The sequence below is a fragment of the Sesamum indicum genome, linkage group LG10 (genome assembly GCF_026168435.1).
Source record: "Sesamum indicum cultivar Baizhima isolate 11 linkage group LG10, ASM2616843v1, whole genome shotgun sequence".
In the NCBI taxonomy this organism is placed as follows: Eukaryota; Viridiplantae; Streptophyta; class Magnoliopsida; order Lamiales; family Pedaliaceae; genus Sesamum; species Sesamum indicum.
Window position 1 is genome coordinate 2,749,842 of NC_142666.1, and position 21,479 is coordinate 2,771,320.

Genomic DNA, 21,479 nt, shown 5'->3' on the forward strand with positions numbered 1-21,479 from the left:
CTAATTAAGCAAATAGGGGTGATTTGTATATAAACTAACATGTTGAGTTTGTTTTTGAAATCAATATCTTGTTCTTTTTGTGAGTGTATTAATATGTTGTTGCATGCAAGTTATATGCACTTTTTCATACACAAAACATAAAACAAATTACTAATAATGATATCATTACAAAATTTAAGATTATAATATGAAAAAATTACATAAACTTAATTCCAGATTGTGGAATGTCCATGATGTCTTCAAAATGACCATGTTTATGATAATAACCGTCAATATTGCTGGAATTGGGCAATGCTTGAGATTTTTTTTTGGGCAGAATCATACATTTGATTTTTAGTAATAACGGGATAAAAAATACAATACCCTCTATTTTATTAGACCAAAAGTGCAGCGTGGGTTTCTGAAACTGTGCAAAAATTAAAGTATGTTAGCTTTCGAACCAACATGTGTGAGTTAATTGCAAAATTAGTCCCGGACTATAGGATATTTGCAAGTTTAGTCCTATATTTTTTGAAATAGTCAAACTTAGTCCCACACTTTAATATTGTTTTTTTTTTTTGTAAAGCTAGTCCAGTTGTTAAATAATGCGATGAAAAGGCTAGAAAATGTTAGTGGGACCTGATGAAAGGGGGTGGACTGGCAAAACGGGTTTTGAGGGGAAAGAACAATTGCAATATTAGTTCTAAATTATAGGGTTTTTTGCAATTTTTCGTCCCGTACTTCTGAAAATAATCAATTTTAGTCACATGCTACTAAATTTTTATCCAAAATTAGTCCCAACATTAATTAATGTGATGAAAATGCCACGTGTTTAGCATATGATCGGTTACTATGACTAGTTGAAACTAATCTCCCTCTCCCTCTCTCTCTCTCTAAAAACTCTCTTGCTCTCTCTTCAAAATCCCCACATCTCTCTCAAAAAATCTCTAGAGAGAACGAGAGTTTTCAGAGAAAGAGAAGAAAATGTTTATAGAGAGCGAGAGAGAGTACTTTTAGAGGGAGAGAGATAGGGTTTATAAAGAAAGATTTTTATAAAACGCAGGAAATGGTTTAAATAGAGAACTTTTAGAAATAAAGAGAGAGAGGGTGAGAAAGAGAGAGTTTCAATTAGTCACACTAACGAGCACATGTTAAGCAAGTGAAATTTTCATTACATTTTTTAACGATAGGACTAATTTTGCACAAAATATAAAAGTATGAGTTGGGACTTGCAAAAGACCCTATAGTTTGGGACTAATATTGCAATTATCTCTTTCCAACCAAAACGTGTTCGGCGAGTTCACTCCCCTTTCACCCAATCATAATAACGTTTTTTGGCCTTTTCGTCACATTTTTAATGGCAGGACTAATTTTGCAAAAAATATTAAAATGTGGGGTTCAATTTTGCTATTTTTAAAAATAAGGGACTAAACTTGCAAAGTACCATATAGTATGAAATTAATTTTAGAATTACTCCATATGCACAATATTCTTATTCTATAGGATCAAATATATTAACTCTTTAAAATATGAGATCAAAACTGCAAAACCCCTATACTACGTGACCGAAAGTGCAATTTCGCTGTAATTTACACTTCACTTGAAAAACACAGAAATTATTACACTGCTCATTACGTACTGTAATATAAAATCCCTCAGCCTTCGCGTTCGATTTACTTCTCCCCCTCGCTCGCTCTCTTCGCCGGATCTGGTGGATTTCAGGTACCTGCAAGATTTTGGGTTTTATATGATACAGTTGATTCGAAAGTCAATACGATTTCCATTATTATTCTCGTTTGCTTTGACCCGAAGTGCGTTTTTATGTATTGGGATTGCTGTATTCTGTGGGAATTTGTAACAACCATGCGTTGTATTCTCAGCAGTTTTCTGTAATTTGTTTGGATTATAACGTTACATTAGCGCTTCAGATCTGGATACCCTTCTCGCGAATCGCAATCGCATTTATATTGTGTGGGAATCTGTTGTGTGCGTTGGTGAACTCAATTGTGGTTAATTGAGGAATTTAAGTTTATTGTGTGACATTTCAGGAGTTGCTGGGAAGTTGGAATCCTTTTTTTTCTCAATTTTGGTCTTCAGTCACCGTGGGTGGAATTTGAGAGGAACAGGATGGTAATTCTTCTTGGATCCTTTGGCTTTACTTTCCTTAATTTTAACGTTGTGTTTTTGCCGATTACTTTTGTTATCTGTGTTGCAGGTTGTACTTGCGGCTTCTATTATCAGCAAATCTGGCAAAGGTAAGATGGCCAGTGTTTTGTTTTGGTTTTTCTTCTTTTTTCTTGTGAATTACACTATTAATCTTTGCAAGTAACCTGGATCTTGGGGATTCTACTTTTGTCACTGTTTTTGTGTATTATAGTGGATGTTGATTTATGATTGCTCATTCTTTGTCTAAGTAAGAGGAGCATTTCTCCATGAAGTTGGACCTAGACATGATTCCCAGAGTAGTTATTATGCTTTAAAACATATAAAAGAGATGCAATTATCATATAGACTTTCAAATAAATATCTGACTGGCAGAAGATCTTGTTCTAATTCTTAAAGATGCGGCATGTAATGGCACGTGTTCCTACACATGATCACATATGTACTGCCATTTTCTTTTCATTTTCCCACTTAGTGTTACTTCTAATATAATGTCCACTATTATAAGACCTTTTCCTCTAAAAGTAGGAAGGTTGAAGCAGGCCCGTTAGAAATGTTGAGTAGTGGTTGAAAATTTTTAAAATTAGACTATTCAAAGAGTGTGTCTGCTGATGAGTAATGATCTGCTCCTTCTGAATATTGGTCTCAGAAGTATAGAATTTGTTATTGATTATATCTATTTTCATGTTTCTAAAATGATTTATCGCTAGGTAAAGACATGAGATGGCCTATAAACATAAATTTGGTCCACGACCTGTTCCAAAGGTTCATATTTGATGCCACATACCTCAGGTTGACTTTTTCTCTAGAATTCAAGATGCTGTTGCCTCATACTTCGGATTCATATTGATTTAATTGCATTCAACCTTTTCTCTGGAATTCAAGATGCTGTTGTCTCATACATCGGATTGATGTCGATATTTTTTTTATCTTTTTTGTGGTTTCTTTAGCCATAATGCATCTTTTCTACCACTTGGACAGAATGTTGGTTTGGACAAGTTTGTCACCAACTTAAATTGTTCCGTACTTAGTTGTGCTAGTTTTAACTTTTTACTTTGATTGTACCTTTGTCTTCAAGGAATTTTTTGGCTATGGTATTCTCTTTTTATTTTGTTCAAGGGTTTCGTGCTCCCTGTTGAACCAATAGCATTACTTTTCTTTCTTTTCCTTTTCCCCCTTTTTGTACTTTTTCAGTTGATTTTTCATGACTTAAACTCCATTTTCCATTATCTTTAATTTATATTACTGTGCATGTGCTGCTACTTCTAGGAGAAGTTTCCTCTAAAGTAGTTTTTCTTTTTTATCACCTCAGTTCTTTGTATTCGGTCATCTGGAAAAGTGTAATGACCATTTTTAACTCTTTAAATTGGTATCTTCTGCAGCGCTTGTTTCAAGGCAGTTTGTTGATATGTCTCGGATACGGATTGAGGGATACCTTGCAGCATTCCCCAAGTTGGTTGGCACAGGGAAACAACACACTTATGTCGAGACTGAAAATGTCCGTTATGTTTATCAGCCAATAGAGTCCCTCTACTTGCTTCTTGTTACAAATAAACAAAGCAACATTCTTGAAGATTTGGAGACACTGAGGCTACTTTCAAGGCTTGTATCCTCAATGTATTGAGCAATGATTTATTTTTGCCTCTTAAGAAGCTGGAATTTTTATTATCTGCATGCGCTTGCCACATCATTGTATGTGCTCTTCCAGCTTAAGTATTACTTATTCTCTTTTGTTGAAAATGAAAGAACAACAATGTCGCCCATCTTTTTATGTGCTTAGAGCAGAAACTGTATATGCTTTTCTTTTGTAAATGAAGTCTTCGTTTCTTTCTTCCATGTGATTCGGTATGAATGTTCACATCTTTGGTGTTTATATAATGCATGATAGTGTTTCCCTAACCACTCTTAGGTGCCTGAATACTCTTATTCACTAGATGAAGAGGGCATCGGCAAGACTGCTTTTGAGATTCTTTTTGCATTTGATGAAGTTATTTCACTTGGTCACAAAGAAAATGTCACAGTTGCACAAGTCAAACAGTACTGTGAGATGGAAAGTCACGAAGAGAGGTTGCACAAGTTGGTTTTACAGAGCAAGATCAATGAAACCAAGGATCTAATGAAGCGCAAGGCTAGTGAGATTGACAAAAGCAAGGTAATTATTTGGGCAGAGGTACTAGCTATGCTACCTTCTATTTCATTTACAGGTCATGGATGGACTGATCTGTTGTGTACAATTTGTGTAGATTGAAAAGAATAGGGGTGAAAGAGGAGGATTTATGTCTCTGCAGTCCATGGGTTCTGGAAGAATTGATACTGGCTTTGGCAGTGACACCAGTATATCCAGTACTAATGGTGGTTTTGGAAGCGGTTCAGGCTTTGGATTAAGCACTGAAGTGGACTCTTTCTCTTCTAAGTCCAAAGGTGTGTTTGGCTTTTTGCATAATAAACTTCTTAACTGCTTAACTGTCTGTCTAACTTCTGAAAAAGATGTGATGCATATATAATCTTTGTTGGTGAAGGATTATTGATAGTGCCATGTCCAAATTTCCACTTAGTCTTTTCTTCAAGTGGATGGAAATGCAAAAGCATGAAAATTTCTGAAAATTTAAAGCTGTTTTTAAGTGTGTAAACTTTATTCTGTTTTCTGCTTCTGCCAAGCTAGTGTTTTTAATAGTCTGTATTTACCTTGTTCAGAATCGTTTAATTATATAACAAAGAGAAGTCATCCTATTACATTGAATAAACGTGAATCTTGGTTTATTGATGAACTAGGTTATTACTCTGTTTGTCTCACTTCTTTGTCTTCTGTTACTTTTAATTCATTGGAGGGGTTGGGTGGTGGTTGACGATCATGGACCTTTGAGGTGTTGTTTATCTGCCAGTTTACTCATCTACTTTTCGTTGAAGTATGATGAAGACTAATAAACAAGCTACCTGACAACACATTGTCGGGTCAGTTTATAGGAATTACCAGCATCTATTGTTATCAATTGTCTGCGAGGATTTATTGGTTTAAATGGCTTTTGTTGCAGCAGTGTATAAACGTATGTAGCTGTAGTCTCCCCTAAATGTTATTTCTGACAGTTTAATGCCCACAGAATCATTTGGCCTAGCGAAGAGAGTATAGATTACTCTTGGTTGGTTTTCATGCTTAATGAATTATTTGTATGCTAACAATTATTATGTTTCTGATAATAATTGTTAATCTTAATCTCATTGTTTAAAAGTCGAAGTTATTTCTGTTGCTCCTCATTATTAAAGTTCTGCATTGGTAGATATTGGATAATTAAGATGGTCCCTTAGCGATATATTACTAGAGAAACTGGCGAGTATTGCTTGACGTGATTTTGCTTTCTGGACTTTTATGAGTAGGCCGTCCACCAGCATCTGCATCAGCTCCGCCTAAAGGTCTTGGTATGAAGCTAGGAAAAACACAAAAGACCAACCAATTTTTGGAATCCCTCAAAGCTGAAGGTGAAGTGATTGTTGAAGATGTGAGACCAACTATTGGGCAGTCCAAAGCAGCTGCTCTGCCACCAAGTGATCCTGTTACTTTAACTGTTGAAGAAAAACTGAATGTAACTTTAAAACAGGATGGTGGTATTGGAAACTTCGATTTACAGGGCACCTTGTCACTCCAAATACTTGACCAAGATCATGGATTCATCCAAGTTCAGGTTCTCTACTTTTCCTCCATAACCCCGCTCCTTTGTCGTTTTGAAATGCTTCAAGTAATTTCAAAAGCATATTTAGTTAAAGTTCATGTCCTCAGTATATATCTGATGACCTTGCATTACTGTGAATATTTCCAGATTGAAACTGGTGGCAATCCAGGAATTATATTTAAAACGCACCCTAACATCAACAAGGAATTATTTTCTGGAGATAATATGTTGGGTCTGAAAGATCCAAACCGGCCATTTCCCACTGGTCAGACAGGTGATGGTATTCCTCTGTTAAAGTGGAGAATGCAAACCGGAAATGAGTCACTTGTGCCATTATCAAGTGAGCTTTGATTATATCATACACCCAGCCTCAACACACAATGCATATATACCCATTTCTGTAATTGATCTGCATATTTTTTGTTGCAGTTAACTGCTGGCCATCTGTTTCTGGGAATGAAACTTACGTGAACTTGGAATATGAAGCTTCACCAATGTTTGATCTGCAAAATGTTGTGATCTCAATTCCTCTTCCAGCTCTTAGAGACGCACCAAGAGTACAACAGATAGATGGGGAATGGAGGTGATATTTACTTTAATATTTTATCTCTACATTATGTGGAAAAAGATGTTCATCTATGTGATACGGCCAGGAACTTTTGGTGGTTAATTATTGTAGTCTCATTTGGCAAGAGTTTGACATTAATCATCTGGCTTCTTGATCCACAACGTGTGTTATACGTGAGTAGGTATATTAATTACCTTCTGAAGAAGCTGCATTTTGTGGTTAAATAAGTAAATTGAATTGAAAAGTAATCCACAATGGACTTAGTTACATAGTTCCTCTTGGATGAGATCAGAGGGGTGATTTGAAACAAACAAGAAACTCTGAATTTATTTTCCTTGTACTTGGGAGAGTTTTAATGGACTGTCATGAACATTGAGTTTTTACTTGACAGTGATCTTGTTATGCTACTAAAATAGTAACTATAGGTTATTATGTATTTTGCTCTTTGCGCCATTTTCAAATTAACTTGAGCAAGCAGGCAATGAGCATTTCATTGATTCTAATTGCAGATACGATTCCAGAAAGTCAATCTTGGAGTGGTCCATTGTACTTATTGATAACTCAAATCGCAGGTTGAACACTGAGTGAATTCATTCTGTTTTACCTTTATACTGCTTCCATAGTTTTCTTTTTTGGTTTTGATTGGACATTGGAAACTGTGCAGTGGATCTATGGAGTTCATTATCCCTGCAGTAGATACATCCCAACTTTTTCCAATTTCCGTGCAATTTACTTCTACTAGCACTTTCAGTGATCTGAAGGTTCATCTCTGTCCTTTTGCTACAATTTGATTTATTGTTACACTTCTGTCGGAAACCCTTGTATGTGGAAAATGAACCAATTCTTACAGCAAATTGAAACAGATGAAAAGAATTTGAAGCAGGGGTTCGTGATTTTGCATTTAGCCTAATCTATCTAACATTTTCTACTACACACACCAATACACAACACATTTTTTCATGGGTAGTTGTGGTATGGACCGAAATTTTAGCTTTATCTTCGCGTTATAGATCCCATCCTCCTCCCCCCAACATGGCAACAGAAGATGTTACAATTATGTAATAGAAGAACCGAACTTCCCTCTAGTAGAATTTCAGATTGAATGTTAATCAAATGATCCTAATGTTTGCAGGTTGTTAATATTTTGCCACTGAAAGGAGGCAATCCGCCCAAGTTCTCTCAAAGAACTCTGTTATCAACTGAAAATTACCAGGTTGTCTGATTAATGTAACAGCAGTCCTACTATAGTTTCGGATTTGTATTTTTTCTGGAGAAAAAAGAAATCATGGAATTGAAAGAACTCTTTCTGCTTGGTGCCAATGTGGTTTACCTCGTTTTGTTCTTTTAGATATTACAGGTGTGTGTGGTTATGTTATAGTGAAGCTGGAAACTGACGATAGTTTTATAGGTGAAAGAATTGAAAGGACGTATTTACATATAATTGTAGTTCCATATTTCATGGTTTACTTTCATCTTCAAGTACAACTTCTTTTTATCTTTATTTTGGTGAAATGGATTGGAACTAAATAATATAGTTATTCACAATGATGTATGTACGCAAACACAATTATACGGCGACACGGACATGAAAGATTTAAAAAAATTAAAGACATGATAAGCTACTAACACGGTCCTCGTTTGATACTGTACTAAGTAATTTTTAAAAGTGTCCGTGTTTTATAGGTTGTTCATTTATGGCATACAAATATTGTACATGCTACATTCATGCTTTTCACATATTTCACTTTTTTAAAATAAATTATGTCATAATTTTTCATACATCCCCTGCTCAAATAGCATCATGGTATTATCAAATAATTTTATTACTCGATTTTTTTTATTTTATACTTAAAAACAACAAAATATATATATTATTGTCAAGTAAACTTAGTATCAAATATTGTGTTTCTATAGAAGGCATCCATCCCCTCAAAATCTATTTCTTTTTATAATTGAAAAGTATTAATTTTCACTTTTCTCTTTCCTCTCAAAATTTTAAATTATAAATTAATTATGCACATACATTTAGTTAAATTCTCTTTCTTTGTTAATTTTAAAGTAAATCATATCGAGCTTTTATGAGATTCGAAATAATAATAAATATCTCTAATATTTGAAAAATTATAATCAATCCTTGATATTTAATAAAATTATATAATTTTTAAGATGGGAGTTTGAACTTGTCAACATTGTAAAAAAAATTTATAAAAAATAGGACAAGATGAATGAAAATTTTTAAAATTATACTAAAAAAATTAAAAAAAATAAAATTATAATTTATAGTTCATAAAGTTGTAACGATCGATTTAAGATTAAAATTTAATGAAGACAAATAAATTTATGAATTAGTTTAATTATTAGATAATAATTAAAATTAGATATGAATAATTTTTAAAATAATAAAAAATATTTATAATTATATCAAATATTAGGGAGGAATTGGTAATTTTCTCTTGATTTTATTTATTTATATCCCAAAAACATCTCTTTCCCATTGATTGCTTTCCACTCTCAGTTTTTGTTCCTTTCCTTTTATGGAAACTCAATTTGAGATCTCTCTGATGTCATAATGTCCGGAGATGCTGCTGCCGTTCCCGCCGCTTCCACCCCTGGTTCCCCCAGGGACCGGGTCAAATTCTTGTGCAGCCACGGCGGCAAGATCCTCCCCCGCCCCGCCGACGCTCACCTCAAGTATGTGGGCGGCGAAACCCGCGTCATCTCTGTCCCTAGGGATATCCCCTTCCAAGGTAAATGCCTTCATTTCCTGATCTATTTCAACCGCATTTTCCGTTTTCTCTTTTTTGCATATTGCTTGATTGTTGGAGATTATTGATGTTTTTTGTACGTTTGTCGGTGAAAGTGGAAATTGTTCGTCTTTGTTGAAGGAATATGGATGTCAATTACGAATTTGTTTGTGGGATTGCCTGTACATTGTGCGCGAGGTTTTACGAAAGAAAAGCTGAAGCGTGTTTGAGTGTTTTGACTGGTTTTTTTACATTTGATTTAAGCATAACAGTATTGTAGAATATGAAATTGGGAAGATACTAGAACTTGAATTGTTGAATGTTATTGATTGCAATCGTGGGTTTAACTCTGACTGATAAAGGATTCGAGATCCTGAGGATATTGCTTATGTTTTGGTATTAGATAGGCATCTTAAAGAACAGTTGTGTATGATTCCAATGCATCGGTTGTCTGGTGCGGATATGATTATATGGTTTTGTTATTTTTTTTTTTTTGTTGAGTTTTTGTTTTGTACAGAACTTATGAAGAAGCTCACTTACTTGATTGATGGAGAAATGATACTCAAGTACCAGGTTGCATCCGAAGACCTTGATGCCTTGGTTTCGGTGAAATCTGACGAAGACCTGCGCCACATGTTTGATGAAATTGATCGGTATGAGAATGCAGGAGCCTTGCGGCTCAGAGCCTTTCTCTTCCCTGTCAACCCTGTTGTGATAGAGAGCCAAATTGGCTCTGTCGACCCCCATGCACTTGAGCAACGGTACATTGATGCCATCAATGGGATAATCCGCATGGGACCATATACCTCTAAACAACACCCTACCATCAATGCCATGCAACAAGGCTCGTTTGTTTCATCTGGCTGCTCATCCCCAAGGTCTCCGGATAGCTGCACTGAAACTATGACTAACGAGGTTGTGCTCCAGAGCAACTACTATAACAGCCGACTCAATATACACAAGGTCCAGAGCTCACCTAGCATATGCAGCCTGAATATCCCACAGTTGAATATCCCACATCCAAGCAACCATTATGCTCATCAACTCTCTCCCCAATATGTTCAGCAGCACACTGGCTACCAGTCTCCTAAACCGCCTATTGATCACCAGAAAAGTGTCATACCAGAAAGGGTCACTTCTGTCAGGTCTGTTGGCCGGAGTGAGGGGATAAGATACCAAGTGGATCCTTCAATTCCCCCCTTCTATTCTAATTCCAGGCAGAGCCGAGGAAATGGATTTTGCATGCAGAATGATGAATGCAACCATTTCTCAGATAGAAGAATGATTGACAAAACTGGGGGGCAACCTTCGAGCACGGTTTCTTCAATGGCCAGTCCTAGCCACAATGGGATGAAGCCCTGTGATAGCACAACGGCTGGGGATATTTGACAGATTAAGTAGATATCAGGAATGGCAGTATACAACCTGGAGACAGCATTTAGATGTCAAAACGGTATCCCAACAGTGTTTGACAGCCAATTCTGGATTGTTAGATGCTAAATATATTAGCTTTCTAGCAAAAGGGGCCGATATTTTGCACCAACATAACTAGCTTCTAAATGCAATTCTCAAAACTCAAGCGGTGGTCGTAGTGTCATCTCTCCCTGAACTAATCTTCAGGGAGTAAATTTTTGTTCGATTGGTATGTCGACACATTTGCCAACTTACCCCCCCCCCCCCCCCCGAAGAGAGACATGTTGAAGGGGTGAAATTCTGCAGGCTATGACATTTGGAAGGAAAGGATCAAATTCTGATATGTAGATCTTTTAACTCAGAAGCATCAAATTGTAATTCGCCTGTAGATTCCATCTTATTTGTAGAGCGCATTCTACTTGATCAGATATCATCTGATCAAGTAATTTTTTTAATGCTTGTATCATACAATCGAGATGAGTCATGGCATGCGGGCGCTTTAGCTATTTGTGCTTAATCTCAACGCAATATATGAGTTGAATTTGTGTCATCTTTTTCTCTTGCATTTCAACATCAAAAGTCGTAAATTTTTGCCCTGAGAAGATTCTTGGATAAATCATAACTTGCCCTGAGAAAATTCTTGGAGTAACTTGTTACGAAACAAGAATTGCGTAGCCACAGGAATACTATTTCGAACTGTCTTCAGATGTCGACAAAACAAATGAAATCTTGAAGCTGACAATATCTAGTCCTTGCTTGTAACACGCGCCTATATCTCAACACTTTAATCTCTGTTATTACTAAATATTCTAGAATCCCTCATCCGATCAATTTCAACAAAAATATTCCTTATGCACATGAGAAGAAAGAGGTGGGAGTATAAAATGGCAGTCAATGTCTGTATCTTTATTATGCGGTCACTTACTGTCTGTGAAATCAGCATCAATAACATCTCCTTCAGGTCCCTTGTCAGATGATTCTGAAGACGTGGAGCCCCCACCAGGTGCTGGGCCACTACCGGGTGCAGCACCTGGTTGGTTGTATAGTGACTGACCAAGCTGCATGACTTCCTGATTCAGGGCTGTCATTGCATCCTTCATCGCTTGGGTTGATCCTCCAGATATGGCATCCTTAAGTTCTCCCAGTTTTGCCTCAACCTTTTCTTTTACAGGAGCAGGAACTTTGTCCCCGAGCTCCTTCAACTGCTTCTCTGTCTGGTAGACTACTGAATCAGCCTGATTTTTAGTATCTATGGCATCTCTCTTCTCTTTGTCTTCCTTTGCAAATTTTTCAGCTTCGCTCACCATTCTTTCCACCTGAAGTGTCATTCATGAAACGCAAACTTCTTACCAAACATGACTGAAAAAGATTACATGCTTTAATCAACATAAGGGGCCGGGGTGGGGAGGCAGTTAAAAATAATTCAGATGCTAGTGACAAGCTAGTATTACTGGCAATACAAATCAGAACCTTGTCTCTCAAGCTCAGTGCCATAGACTCCAGTCTGACAAATGCATTTGCCTTTTATGTAATTCAATTAAGACATCAACAGTAACACCTACCTCATCACTAGGCAATGTGCTAGCACCCGTGATGGTGATGTCTTGCTTCTTCCCGGTTCCCTTGTCAATAGCAGTGACAGAGAGGATACCATTGGCATCAATATCGAATTTTACTTCAATTTGAGGAACTCCACGAGGTGCTGGTGGGATCCCATCGAGACGGAAGCTGCCTAAAGATTTGTTGTCCCTAACAAACTCTCTCTCACCTTGAAGGACATTGATCTCAACACTTGTTTGACCATCAGCAGCTGTTGAAAACACCTCTGATTTGGAAGTAGGCAATGTGGTATTTCTTGGAATAATCTTTGTCATTACTCCACCAAGAGTTTCCAACCCCAAAGATAGTGGTGTTACATCTAGAAGGACTATGTCACTAACATCTCCAGCCAAAACACCAGCCTAAACAAATTAAAACAGCAGAACAGGTCAGACAACATTATAACCAGTGGAAGACAGCAAAATAAGGTACAGGTACAACCTGAACTGCAGCTCCAAGGGCAACAACTTCATCAGGATTAACAGTAACATTCGGATCCTTTCCAGTCAATTTCTTAACAAGTTCCTGAACAGCTGGAATCCGTGTTGAACCACCAACAAGAATGACCTCATCTATGTCGCTGAAGGAGAGCTTCGCATCCTTCAAGGAGTTCTGAACAGGCGTTTTGAGCCTGAGGAAGACACATTATTCCCTCCAACTAAGTTGCAAGAAAGGCAGAAGCAATATTTTATACAAAATACAAGCTGCTCGGAGTCACCTGTCAAGCAAATCTGAGCACAACTCTTCAAACTTAGCCCGTGTAAGAGTAGTTTCAATATGCTTGGGACCATCTGCTGTGGCAGTAATGAATGGCAAACTGGCCAAAAGAAAAATTAAGATGGTCAGCATGCATGAAAGCAGAAATTTCCTAAAGGACTTACAATACTCAAAACATGCCTGATATTAGTCTGCGTCAAAGATGATAGTTCCATTTTTGCTTTCTCTGCTGTCTCTGTTAGCCGTTGAAGAGCTTGTTTGTCCTTCAATAAATCAATCCCCTCATCCTTCTTGAAATTTGTAGCAAGCCAATCAACAATTCTCTGGATGAAATACCAACACCATCAACTAATGCATTCCAATTACTTTGAGGAATCCAAGAAAAAGACATTCCACAAAAAGAGATATAAAGGAGCAGAGGGTTGAGGGTAGGGGGAGTTCCAATGAATGAAAAGAAGCAAGACAAACCTTATCAAAGTCATCACCACCAAGATGTGTGTCTCCGGATGTAGACAGAACCTCAAACACACCATCACCAACTTCAAGAACTAAAATTAAAGTAAAAGAAAGAACAGCCATGAAAATCTTCGTGGAAATGGAGTTGTTTTAAGTTGGAGCATTCAAATTGACAACTACACGTAAATTCTGCGGTACACAAACAGCAATCATAGGTGAAAGTGGTAACAGCTAAACCAGCATGATAGCATGTGATACACTAAATAATATATGTGCTTAAACAATAACTTAGATTTTCCATCCACACAAACACACCAAAAACAAATGAGAGTAGCCTGTATAGAAGTTAAAATAGAAGACCAAAAGAAACAGCCTAAAGCAAACGCCAAACATGACAAACTACCCAGGAAGATGCATCTGGAAATAACTAGGACACATTCATACCTGAAACATCAAAAGTGCCACCTCCAAGGTCAAAAACCAGAATAGTTTCGTTGCTTTTCTTTTCAAAACCATAGGCCAATGATGCAGCTGTTGGTTCATTTATAATACGGAGAACCTCTAAGCCAGCAATACGACCAGCATCTTTGGTTGCAGTCCTCTGAGAATCATTGAAGTATGCAGGAACCGTGACCACTGCTTTAGTAACCTTGTCATTCAAGAACTTTGATGCATCATCCACAAGCTTCCTCAAAACCTATTGCATGCAAGTGACGAAATTTTTAGATGCCCACACAAGGCTACCATCCGTATGCCAAACGCAGCTTGGAATGTATCATCCCTACTACAACATCTTTTTGTTTACTATTATATAGAAGCAAAAACTCAACAAATAGTAAAAAGTAGAACTTGAGAAAAGTAAATCACCAGGAAACCTGCAAAGAAATACGTGTAGGTAGAAGCAATGTGATAAAGTTATATGCAACAACAGACGCAAACTGCTGACAAACTTAAGCAGCATGCCTGGAAAGTGCATAAATAGTTGATCTGAGAGAAGAACTTCTTGGAAAGCCATGTCCTAGAACTTCCAACTGTTATTTTCTTCTCTTCCAATAAATGCATGTATATGTTAACATTGGGGTGAGCACACAAATAGAAAAAATCACTGTTCATCCTCAATGCAACCTCAAACTCCCACAAATAGATAAAAAAAAAAAAGGGGTTTTGTCACCCCGGCCTGATATACATAAAGTTCAAGAACAAACAAAACCTCCGCCAACGAATGAAATGAAGAAAAACAAAAAGAACTAAAGAAAATGAACAAACTCAAATATGTAAATATATACCTGAGCTGATATTTCCTCAGCCGCAAACTGCTTTCCGATGGCGGGACACTCAAGCTTGACATTCCCATTCTCATCCCTCACCACATTATACGAAACCTGCTTCGACTCCTCGTCAACCTCCGACATTTTCCTCCCAATAAACCTCTTCACAGAAAAGAATGTATTCTCAGGGTTCACCACGGCCTGTCGCTTTGCAATTTGCCCCACCAGCCTGTCTCCGTTTTTAGTATAAGCAACCACAGACGGCGTAGTTCGCTGGCCCTCAGCGTTCGTCACAATGGTGGGCTTCCCTCCCTCCATTGCCGCCACCGCAGAATTCGTCGTCCCAAGATCAATTCCCACAACTTTCTCCGCCACCACACGAAGCGGAGTGCTGCGACGGGAGCTACCGCTGCTTCTGGCCCTGCTTTTCAGATTCAGCCCGAAGGAAACAGTATTTTTTAACTTGGTCCCAAAGAAGACAGTTTTAGTAGGATTGTTTCTGCTCGAATTCCCTGATGTAAAGTGCGCAGTGGCACCTAGGGCATGAATTTGAGCTGCTGAGGACGCCATTTCCGATCAAACCAAAACACAAAAAAAGCCCCAACCAACGATTGAATTAGAATCGAAATGAGAACCTCCGCTCAAACCCTAGAAAATGGGAAACAGGGTTTGGGAAGAGCTGTGAAGAAGATAAGGGGAGAAGGAAGGGGGGTTTGAATTTAATGGGAATTGTGGGAGGGTTAGGTGAGGACACGTGTACGGTTCTAGAAACGTCTATCGGCCTGAGAGGGATGTGTTTTCAGTCGTTCGATCTTGGGCCTATACACTATAAGTGGGAAAAACCTTTTGGGCTTTGACTTTGGAGGCCCAATCTTATATTATTTATATATATTATATAAAAAAGAAAATCTCATTTTCAAACCCCAAAAATTATGTTTGACCAATATACCCACAGACGCAATCTGTATTTACCCACTACCTTCCAGCAGCAACGTTTTATTGATCTCGGCAGCCATCCACGTTAGTTGGAGCTCTCAACTGCTTCAAAGTTTCTCATCCTACTACCTCTGCCCTGTCTCCACTACTCCCATAAAGTGTTTGAGCAATTTTCCCATCCAAATCTTTACTCCTGGAACACCCTCTTCAAGCTGGTTCATGCTTCCTTCGCCCCAGGTTTGAATTTTAGTAGCACAAAGTTATATGTTTGCTTTGTTCACCACTTCTCGAGTGTTTCAATCCACACACACACAAAGAATGTGGGTAGCGACAATTGTTTGAAGCGTTACTTGACTATTCTTTTTTTGCATTTTGGTTTATTAGATTTATTTGATTTTATGTCGTCAAAACTCTTAATTTCATATTATACTTCAGTTTTGAGTTTTTTTATCCATTCTGGGTCAGCAAACTCATTCACCCTCCACTTGTTTCACAAAGTATGTCTTTATTTATGCAAATGCCTATTAACTGCATATCTATTTTTATTCATTTTACTTCACGAGGATTCATTTGAAAGAATTTTGTGTAAGGAGTTACATTCAATTTCTATCAGTCTTTTAGTTGTTTGTTTTTTGGGTTAAATGAATCAATTTGCAGGGAGTTCATGTTGCGCCTACATGTTTTTCAATTACCATTTATAATATTTAATTGGAAATATAGTATAATTCTTTATGGTAAAAGTTGATTGCAATCTCATCATTGGTTATATTGTTTGCCATACAATTGTATATCATTGTTAGTATTTCTATATTGTTCTAATGAAAGTATTAAGTGCATTTTAATTAGTACCTAATAATGATGAGCTACAATTTATGATTGATTCCTTAAGAGTGGAGGGTCAAAATCAAAAGTTGGGCTGGTGGAGGAAATCTTGAAGTTGTGCAATTTTGATAATTTGAGCAGCCTAGAAGTGGTGGAGAAAAAAGCTGGTACAGAGAGCTGATAACTTTTGATTTTTGGTTGTGATTATCAAGGTTTACAAACAATGGATTACATGCATGAATAATCCATTATCCAACAAACATGTTTTGTCTACAGCAAGACATCAAAAGTGAGACCACTCTTCCAATGTTGAGTTTTCACCCCTCTTACATCGAATGAACTATATATTGCTTACTTTGCTCACAATGTTTTATTATGTCCAAAAATCTGTGAGAATCCTCCAAGTTTCAGTAAACCCGGACGATGGCTGCTCGTGTTTATCTTTTCAATGTCTCCCAGATGACCATTCTCTCCGAATTCGGATGGTTGTCACCCAAAATTAACTCCGTAACCTTAAGTTTCAACACACCTTTTAACCTTCTGTCGCGTGTTGTTTCTGTGTACGTAGCGCTCTCCAACCAATATCTCGTCGGTAGAAACCTCCCGGCCAGTTAACTTGCTCGACCGCGAGGTAGGCCCTATCTCGGGCCTCTTCAAGATCGACACCTTTGGCAGTGATCCCGAGAACACGGCCACCACTAGCAATGTAGTTCCCATCAGAGTCGAGTGTGGTACCCGCATGGAAGACCTTAACGGTTGGCGCCACTTGCTCTGCTTCTTCAAGGTTTAGAATGACTGTACCTTTCTTGTAGCTTCCAGGGTACCCGTTACTGGCCATGACGACGACCATGGCTGATCCGGGAGACCAGTTGAGAGACACGCCGCTGAGCTTTCCCTTGCATGCTGCAAGTAGAACTTGTGCCAGATCAGACTCAAGACGGACCATCAACACCTGCAAATGTTGAGACTAGACAAATGAGGAATCATGATGACCAAAGCAATTAGCGGTATGTGAGATGTCTGATTCACATGAAAGTGCAATTATCGTGGAAAGGTAGTAGAATACAACTGAAAGTTATGATCAAGAAACTCAATCAATTCAACAATCACTGTGTTAATGTTTGATATGAAAGGGATGACTTTTTCTTTTGTGGTGAGGAAACAAAGAGATCATCAACTCTGATTGCAAGCCAAAAGCTAACCATGCGTTTGATCTTCTCAGTAATAGAAATGGCTGGCATCATCATCAGATTGTGCGAGATATGCTGATTAATATGACAATGGGCATACACTATATAGAGAATCCTGTATGTGACAATTTCTTTGCAAAGATACGTAACATCTTTGGCTATTTCCAGTAACTGATCACATCATGATTTGCAAGAATATTTATGTATGAATATCATTAACACAACCATGTCGTGGTTGACGGCATAAAAGATGAAACTAACCTGGCACTCGGGGTCTCCAAAGCGCACATTATACTCAATCAGCTTCGGTAATCCAGACTTTCTCTCAATCATCAGCCCTGCGTATAAGACACCAACAAATTTGCAGCCTTCTGCAGCCATTCCTTTGACCGTAGGGAGAATTATAGAGTTCATGACAACAGATTGGAGTTCTTTCGTCAAGATGGGAGCTGGAGAATAAGCTCCCATTCCACCAGTATTGGGTCCCGTGTCACCATCACCGACTCGTTTATGGTCCTGGGCCGATTCTAGAGGTATGGCATTCTCTCCATCTACTAGAGCAAAGAACGATGCTTCCTCTCCTTCCAAATACTCCTCAATGATGACACGGCAACCAGCAGATCCAAATACATTTTTCACAAGCATTGAGTCGACTGCTTCATACGCCTCCTCTAGTGTCATAGCAACAATGACTCCTTTCCCAGCAGCTAAGCCGTCAGCTTTAACAACAATAGGAGCACCTTGTTCTGCAATATAAGCTTTTGCAGCCAACGCGTCTGTAAATGTTTGATACTGCACAATCAAGTATGAATATGACAAGGTGACAATCAAAAAGAGTATAAATAAAACCCAATCACTAGTAATGGAATAGAAGCAAAATGAACCTTAGCAGTTGGAATAGCATATTTGTCGCACAACCGTTTCATGAAGTCCTTCGAACCTTCTAAAGCAGCAGCTTCCGAAGAAGGGCCAAAAGTAAGAATCCCAGCCTTAACAAGATCATTAGACAGACCAGCTACAAGAGGAGCCTCCGGTCCAACCACAACCATACCAATTCCCCAATTACGGCAGAAGTCAATAACAGATGAGCTATCAGAAACATCGAGGTCCTCAATACAAGTTGCATCACCGGAGTTGGAAATTCCAACATTTCCAGGAGCACAAAAAACAGCATCACAGGACGGAGATCGTTTAAGAGCATAACAAAGGGCATGCTCCCTTCCCCCTCCTCCAATAACCAACACAGACAATCTTTCCACTGCAATACCAATTGCCCAGAACATGAGTAAACAACACAAACGAGACCTCAACTATAAATCAGTCTGCTGGCAATTCTTTCCTGTAAAATTAAGATATCAATGATAGCTAAGTCTGGTGATGTGTGTATATCACATTGTGAACATTAATTTTAACAGATAACTTACACCTTCACTGGTAAGCGGCAAATGCTGCAGCACATATTGCTCCAAACAAACAACCAATGAAATAAACAAAGAATTCCCCCTTGTCAGAACCCCGAGAAAGGAAATCTAGGCCTACATGTTCTTTTTGTGCAACAGCGGAATAACCCACAAACCAAACATAAGAGAAAGAACATAATTTTTCCAACTTTCCATTCATTCAAGCAGAAACGGAGAACAACAAAACGAAGAATAAACAGTTAAGATTAAAGTTTTAACCAGAAGCAGAGGGGGCTCCGTTACTCGAAGCAACGCAATGAAAAACAGGAAAGCCCGACTGACGATAACCGTCGCCGGTGGCTGTCCAACTGCGGCGAAGTCGGGCAAAGCTACCACCATGCCCACTATTTGCAGAGTCCCAGATGAGGGGTCCGGCGCGAAAACAACTAAAATTTGAGAACTTCCGGAATAGATGAGTATGACTGTGGAAGAACTCCGTATTAACACCATTACAGACAGGTACAAAACTTTGCGAAAAAATGCACGCCATGGTTTATGGATCTCGTTTTTGCTCAAGAAATTGTGAAAAATAAGGACCCAATTACGGGATTAAATAGATAGAGTTAAAGAGGAGTTGGGATTTTGAGGAATTTGGCGAATTCCCAGCAGACAAATGAGCGGCAAAAGTGCAGAGGAAGATACGGAAAGAAAGAAAGTAAAGAGGAGTTGTAGCTTGGTAGGTTTTTACCACCCGGCTTGAGGTTTTAAAACAAGGTACCATAAAAACTAGTGGCAGTCTCCAGGACTTATGAGCAAATTGTATTTTGGCCCCATATTCCAACTTACTTTTAAACATTGCTACCATATTTTTCCAAATACTTTCAAATTATGGTACAAAACTGCGAGATTTCTAAATATTTCTTATGATTTTGTAATATGTTAGGGATATGGAAATAAAATTTACAACCACTCTCTAAATATGATTTGAAATTAGTAGTTACAGATAAAATTGCAATTTCGGTCCCAAAATGTAGGATGGTTTGCAATATTAATATTATACTTTTTAAAATAATTAATATTGATCTCATACTTTAGAAAAAAATTACTAAGTTAATCCCATCATTGCAATATTAGTCACATACTTTAGAAAAATGTTGAAAAACTAGTCCCACACTTAAAAAAAATTTGCAAAATTGGTCCTAAAGTTAGTCCGAAATATTGCAAGTTTTTTTTTACGTTGGGCAATATTTTCTTAAAATGTGAAATTAATATCAACTATTTTATATAATATGAAACTAATATTAATAATCAACCTCTAATTTGAGACTGAAATTGCAATTTTCTTGTGACTTACAAGACTTGTTTAAGCTTTTAGGTATGCAGTCGAATCGGATAAAACTCATTTTGATCCCTTATTTTTTATTTTAACTTCAAAATAGTCTCTGTCTTTTTAACTCACTCTAAATTAGTCCCTCCAATAAGTGGTTTTCTTATATTATCCTTATAAAACTCTTTTTGTTTTAATATATACATAAAATCATGCATTAACTTTTTATTTTTTAATTATAATTTGGCCCTTCTATTTTTAAACTTAAAAAATATAACCGTTTTAATTGAAGTAATTTACTGTTGGCCCTGAAACAATAACTTGTCTAATGATATATTAATATAATTATTATAAACTTAATGAACTTATTGGGTTTTTCAAATAAAAAATTAAATAATAAGTTGGAGAAAATAGTTTGAATAAAAAAAAATAGAGCGAAAATATTTAAATAAAAAACTTCTAAAGTTCGAGAATAAATTAAGAAAATGAATATGTCATCTAAAATTTTGAAGAAAGGGATATGTAAAACTCCTTAATTCATCCAGGCATTCTTTTATTTGAAAATTTTCAGAAGTTCAATAAATTCATAACAATTGTGTCAGATATGTTATTAATCAAATTATTATACATACTTTTGTATAGTTTAATACCGGCACTTTGTTGTCTTCAATTTTTTATGTTTTTTTATTTTTTATTTTTTAAATTAGTTTATTTATTCGTATTTTTCTTTCTTCTCAATTTCTATTTCTCTTTTTCTTCTCTCACTCATTTTTTCAATTATTTCTCATAATTTCTTCTACTTTTTAATATTTTTTATTTATCCAATTAATATATATATTTCTAATAACAATAAGTAATTTCTAAAAAATTTCAATTAAATACACACAAACATCTGAATAAACGTTTAATGATAAATTTTCCAATTATAATAATTATTATTTTCTAAGCTAATGTATGAGGGACTAAATTGTAATAAAAAAAGGAAAGTGAAGTAATAAAATAATTTTTTTCTTAGAAAAAAGTTTTGATAGGGGAAATATGAAAAAATTAACAGTTGGAGGGACTAATTTGAAATTAATTGAAAAGATAGGAACTATTTAGAAGTTGAAATCAAATGTAGGTGACTAAAATAAATTTTACCCAATCCAAACCAACGTTGACATTTACAAATCGAAGTGGAGAACAAATTTTTAGGCTCGAAATTAAATAGGAATTGAGGGTGAATGAGTTAT

The 21,479-nt window shown here is 36.9% G+C and overlaps 4 protein-coding genes and 1 long non-coding RNA gene across 6 annotated transcripts; 3 read left to right on the top strand and 2 right to left on the bottom strand.

Moving 5' to 3' along the window:
* The first annotated feature begins 1,550 nt into the window (after positions 1–1,550).
* LOC105172526 (coatomer subunit delta-2) lies at positions 1,551–7,841 on the top strand. The gene is made up of 12 exons (XM_088885568.1): positions 1,551–1,701; positions 2,028–2,109; positions 2,195–2,234; positions 3,525–3,748; positions 4,052–4,294; positions 4,386–4,563; positions 5,515–5,819; positions 5,955–6,147; positions 6,237–6,390; positions 6,885–6,947; positions 7,040–7,136; positions 7,508–7,841. Exons 2-12 carry the CDS (start codon positions 2,107–2,109, stop codon positions 7,595–7,597), a joined length of 1,590 nt encoding a protein of 529 aa, XP_088741694.1. The 5' UTR covers positions 1,551–1,701; positions 2,028–2,106; the 3' UTR covers positions 7,598–7,841.
* Positions 7,842–8,857: 1,016 nt separating this feature from the next.
* Positions 8,858–11,082, top strand: LOC105172525 (uncharacterized). Its single transcript, XM_011093997.3, has 2 exons — positions 8,858–9,122; positions 9,637–11,082. The coding sequence occupies exons 1-2, from the start codon at positions 8,945–8,947 to the stop codon at positions 10,506–10,508; spliced, it is 1,050 nt and encodes a 349-aa protein (XP_011092299.1). The 5' UTR covers positions 8,858–8,944; the 3' UTR covers positions 10,509–11,082.
* Positions 11,083–11,199: 117 nt separating this feature from the next.
* Positions 11,200–15,271, bottom strand: LOC105172524 (stromal 70 kDa heat shock-related protein, chloroplastic). The gene is made up of 8 exons (XM_011093996.3): positions 14,591–15,271; positions 13,749–14,001; positions 13,317–13,396; positions 13,029–13,171; positions 12,850–12,948; positions 12,573–12,762; positions 12,095–12,493; positions 11,200–11,848 (listed from the first exon to the last, which is right to left on the bottom strand). Exons 1-8 carry the CDS (start codon positions 15,140–15,142, stop codon positions 11,450–11,452), a joined length of 2,115 nt encoding a protein of 704 aa, XP_011092298.1. The 5' UTR covers positions 15,143–15,271; the 3' UTR covers positions 11,200–11,449.
* Positions 15,272–15,512: 241 nt separating this feature from the next.
* On the top strand, positions 15,513–16,684 carry LOC148785186 (uncharacterized). The gene is made up of 2 exons (XR_016067756.1): positions 15,513–15,745; positions 16,398–16,684. It is a non-coding gene; the product is annotated as an uncharacterized LOC148785186 (long non-coding RNA).
* Positions 16,496–19,677, bottom strand: PUR2 (Glycinamide ribonucleotide (GAR) synthetase). Of its 2 annotated transcripts, none has more exons than XM_011093994.3 (4): positions 19,200–19,677; positions 18,405–18,778; positions 17,782–18,312; positions 16,496–17,282 (listed from the first exon to the last, which is right to left on the bottom strand). In XM_011093994.3, the coding sequence occupies exons 1-4, from the start codon at positions 19,468–19,470 to the stop codon at positions 16,863–16,865; spliced, it is 1,596 nt and encodes a 531-aa protein (XP_011092296.1). In that variant the 5' UTR covers positions 19,471–19,677; the 3' UTR covers positions 16,496–16,862. The 2 variants fall into 2 exon arrangements, with proteins under 2 accessions (XP_011092296.1, XP_011092297.1); XM_011093995.3 differs by having other exon boundaries at positions 18,405–18,859; positions 18,945–19,342.
* Between the last annotated feature and the right edge of the window lie 1,802 nt (positions 19,678–21,479).

What these genes read in the sequence shown, in the direction of transcription:
- LOC105172526 (XM_088885568.1), top strand. An exon ending in ATGGATTCATCCAAGTTCAG is followed by an intron (nt 5,820 to 5,954) that starts GTTCTCTACTTT and finishes GAATATTTCCAG; the next exon opens with ATTGAAACTGGTGGCAATCC. An exon ending in ATTGATAACTCAAATCGCAG is followed by an intron (nt 6,948 to 7,039) that starts GTTGAACACTGA and finishes GAAACTGTGCAG; the next exon opens with TGGATCTATGGAGTTCATTA.
- LOC105172525 (XM_011093997.3), top strand. Translation starts at nt 8,945, where the DNA reads ATGTCCGGAGATGCTGCTGCCGTTCCCGCCGCTTCCACCCCTGGTTCC. An exon ending in TAGGGATATCCCCTTCCAAG is followed by an intron (nt 9,123 to 9,636) that starts GTAAATGCCTTC and finishes TGTTTTGTACAG; the next exon opens with AACTTATGAAGAAGCTCACT.
- LOC105172524 (XM_011093996.3), bottom strand. Translation starts at nt 15,142, where the DNA reads ATGGCGTCCTCAGCAGCTCAAATTCATGCCCTAGGTGCCACTGCGCAC. An exon ending in TGGCACTTTTGATGTTTCAG is followed by an intron (nt 13,397 to 13,748) that starts GTATGAATGTGT and finishes CTTTAATTTTAG; the next exon opens with TTCTTGAAGTTGGTGATGGT. An exon ending in CCCTTGGAGCTGCAGTTCAG is followed by an intron (nt 12,494 to 12,572) that starts GTTGTACCTGTA and finishes TAATTTGTTTAG; the next exon opens with GCTGGTGTTTTGGCTGGAGA.
- PUR2 (XM_011093994.3), bottom strand. Translation starts at nt 19,470, where the DNA reads ATGGCGTGCATTTTTTCGCAAAGTTTTGTACCTGTCTGTAATGGTGTT. An exon ending in ATGCTATTCCAACTGCTAAG is followed by an intron (nt 18,313 to 18,404) that starts GTTCATTTTGCT and finishes TTGATTGTGCAG; the next exon opens with TATCAAACATTTACAGACGC. An exon ending in TTGGAGACCCCGAGTGCCAG is followed by an intron (nt 17,283 to 17,781) that starts GTTAGTTTCATC and finishes CAACATTTGCAG; the next exon opens with GTGTTGATGGTCCGTCTTGA.